Source organism: Agrilus planipennis, unplaced genomic scaffold (genome assembly GCF_000699045.2).
Source record: "Agrilus planipennis isolate EAB-ADULT unplaced genomic scaffold, Apla_2.0 scaffold356, whole genome shotgun sequence".
Taxonomy (NCBI): domain Eukaryota; kingdom Metazoa; phylum Arthropoda; class Insecta; order Coleoptera; family Buprestidae; genus Agrilus; species Agrilus planipennis.
In genome coordinates, this window is record NW_020439075.1 from 74,982 (window position 1) to 77,018 (window position 2,037).

At 34.6% G+C, this 2,037-nt stretch overlaps 1 protein-coding gene across 1 annotated transcript; it reads right to left on the reverse strand.

Moving 5' to 3' along the window:
* Nucleotides 1–319: 319 nt before the first annotated feature.
* LOC108742905 lies at nucleotides 320–1,685 on the reverse strand. Its single transcript, XM_018478265.1, has 2 exons — nucleotides 1,331–1,685; nucleotides 320–633 (listed from the first exon to the last, which is right to left on the reverse strand). Exons 1-2 carry the CDS (start codon nucleotides 1,683–1,685, stop codon nucleotides 320–322), a joined length of 669 nt encoding a protein of 222 aa, XP_018333767.1.
* Nucleotides 1,686–2,037: the final 352 nt, after the last annotated feature.

Consider the following 2,037-nt stretch of genomic DNA (forward strand, 5'->3'; position numbering starts at 1 on the left):
AAAGCTTGATGGACAAATGAAAATAGCTGTACAATGTCACGATAATGCAACTCATTGCCTGTTTTCTACACCACTGATTCGCAAGGTCATTCAAATGTCCCTTTATACATATATTACTTTTGTGTTTTTTTCTGTCAACATCTGTTTTGTTTGTATTTTCAAATGGAGTTTGAATTTAGGAGTCTCATTGTAAAATGAGAATTTGTACGTATTTATCGCAAAAGGGAATTTATCTTTTGCCTAATAAAAATGCAAGTATGTAACAACATAACTATATTAATATGAATAAATAATAAATTAGGGACATAATTTAAATGAGCTAATTTGTAATACTACTATACAGACTTTTCCAACTGTTGTATGCCATCTCCGCAGCTTCTCTTTTCTTTCGGTCGTGGTGACCACCGGACGCGTGAATAACGTGGTAACCCCCATCGTCACCTCCATGGGAGGCCAATTTTTTAATCCCAATTATCATAGACAACATAAGTGCCATGGCTGATACCATGAGGGCTTTCATGGCGAGAAGTCCTACACCACCCAATCCAAGGGCGGCTAACATTTTACCGAACATCATACTGAGAACCATAATTCCTCCAAATCCACCACCCTTTTTGCCTCTTCCAGTAACTTCTTGAACAAAGTTATTTTGTCAGATATTACTATTCGACATGTATAAATATTTGTATTTTCTAATTCAAAATATCAATTTCATATTCTAAACATTAGGTAATCGTATTGTTATTGATGCTGAAAAATTATTTGAATAATATTTGAATATTTTGTAATATTTTTAATATCTTCCTTTACTAACAAATATCTAGGTGGTGAAATCGTTAGGAAAAAAGGTCCGATTTGTAATAAAATTCTTGCAACTACAATTTGGAATCACTTAAAATTGCCAAATACCTAAATGACGAATTGCAGTCTATAGACAAATATGTAAATCACATAAATTATTTAAAAATTTGGGGCATCTTCGTTTTTACTTTTATTTAAAACATAGTTAATATTACGATTTAGTTAGGTATTATTTTATCTGTCATAAACAGTTAGGTATAGTAAAAAAAATTTACTGCATGAATATCGAGTAAAATTCCAAATCTGCAATTACACGTTTGTAACCCATAACGAATAGAGCTACTTTTTAATTTTCTTGTAAAATTATATCTACAGGTAATTATTTATGGATATCAAGTTTGATTGATATTTATTTTATTGGTTCGATTACCCACGGAATAGATAATGTATATTTTAATAGCATTAATAATTTGAAGAATGATGATGTTTATGTCTGAACAAACAATACTGAAACGATTGAATAAATTACCCGCGTCTTCCTTGACGTCCTCCATTACGGATTTAAGAGACCGACCAAGATCTCCTTTGGGCAGCAGTTCCGGCAATTTGATTTGAATTTCATGGCTTCGTAAATAGTTTTCTAAAGCAGTGAAGACACTTCCACCGTCTGACATTGCCCTTCCGCTGATTTCGTTGGCATTTTGCGTTGTGACTAAGTGAACTCCGTCACCTAATATAATATCCTCAGGTTGCGATTGAAGGAACTGTCTGACGACCTTCCCTAACATCTGTAATCCTTGGCCGTAATCAAGCGCATCCTTTTCCGCCCGAACTGTCGCTCCAAGGGCAAAAAGGCACACCAATAACTGAACCTTGCACATCATTCTCGTTATCGTTGCACACAAGAAGCTCGAAAAGATACTGACCGTCCAGTTGCTCAGTAGTCTTTTATATATCAAATTCCAGAAGTACTGTCACTATTTTAATTAAGTTGGATAAATGGAGCAAAATGCTATTAGTGTGATAGTCCAACCGTCCCAGATGTTGGTTAAGCCAATAAGTAAAAGGCAAAAAGGCTTTTGTATTGGATAGAAAGAGAAGGCTTATGTCCATCGTACGTTTTTCTACCCATCTAAACTGGAGCGTGCGCGGTCACTAGAAATGGAGTTAGTCCAGTAAGTGTTTTTTGCATGTTGTAAAGATCGAAATGGCTTCTTAATAAAGAAAAGTCGCCAA

Coding starts and splice junctions, on each gene's coding strand:
- LOC108742905 (XM_018478265.1), bottom strand. CDS start 1,685: ATGATGTGCAAGGTTCAGTTATTGGTGTGCCTTTTTGCCCTTGGAGCG. Junction 634..1,330: donor GGACGTCAAGGAAGACGCGG/GTAATTTATTCA, acceptor ACTTTGTTCAAG/AAGTTACTGGAAGAGGCAAA.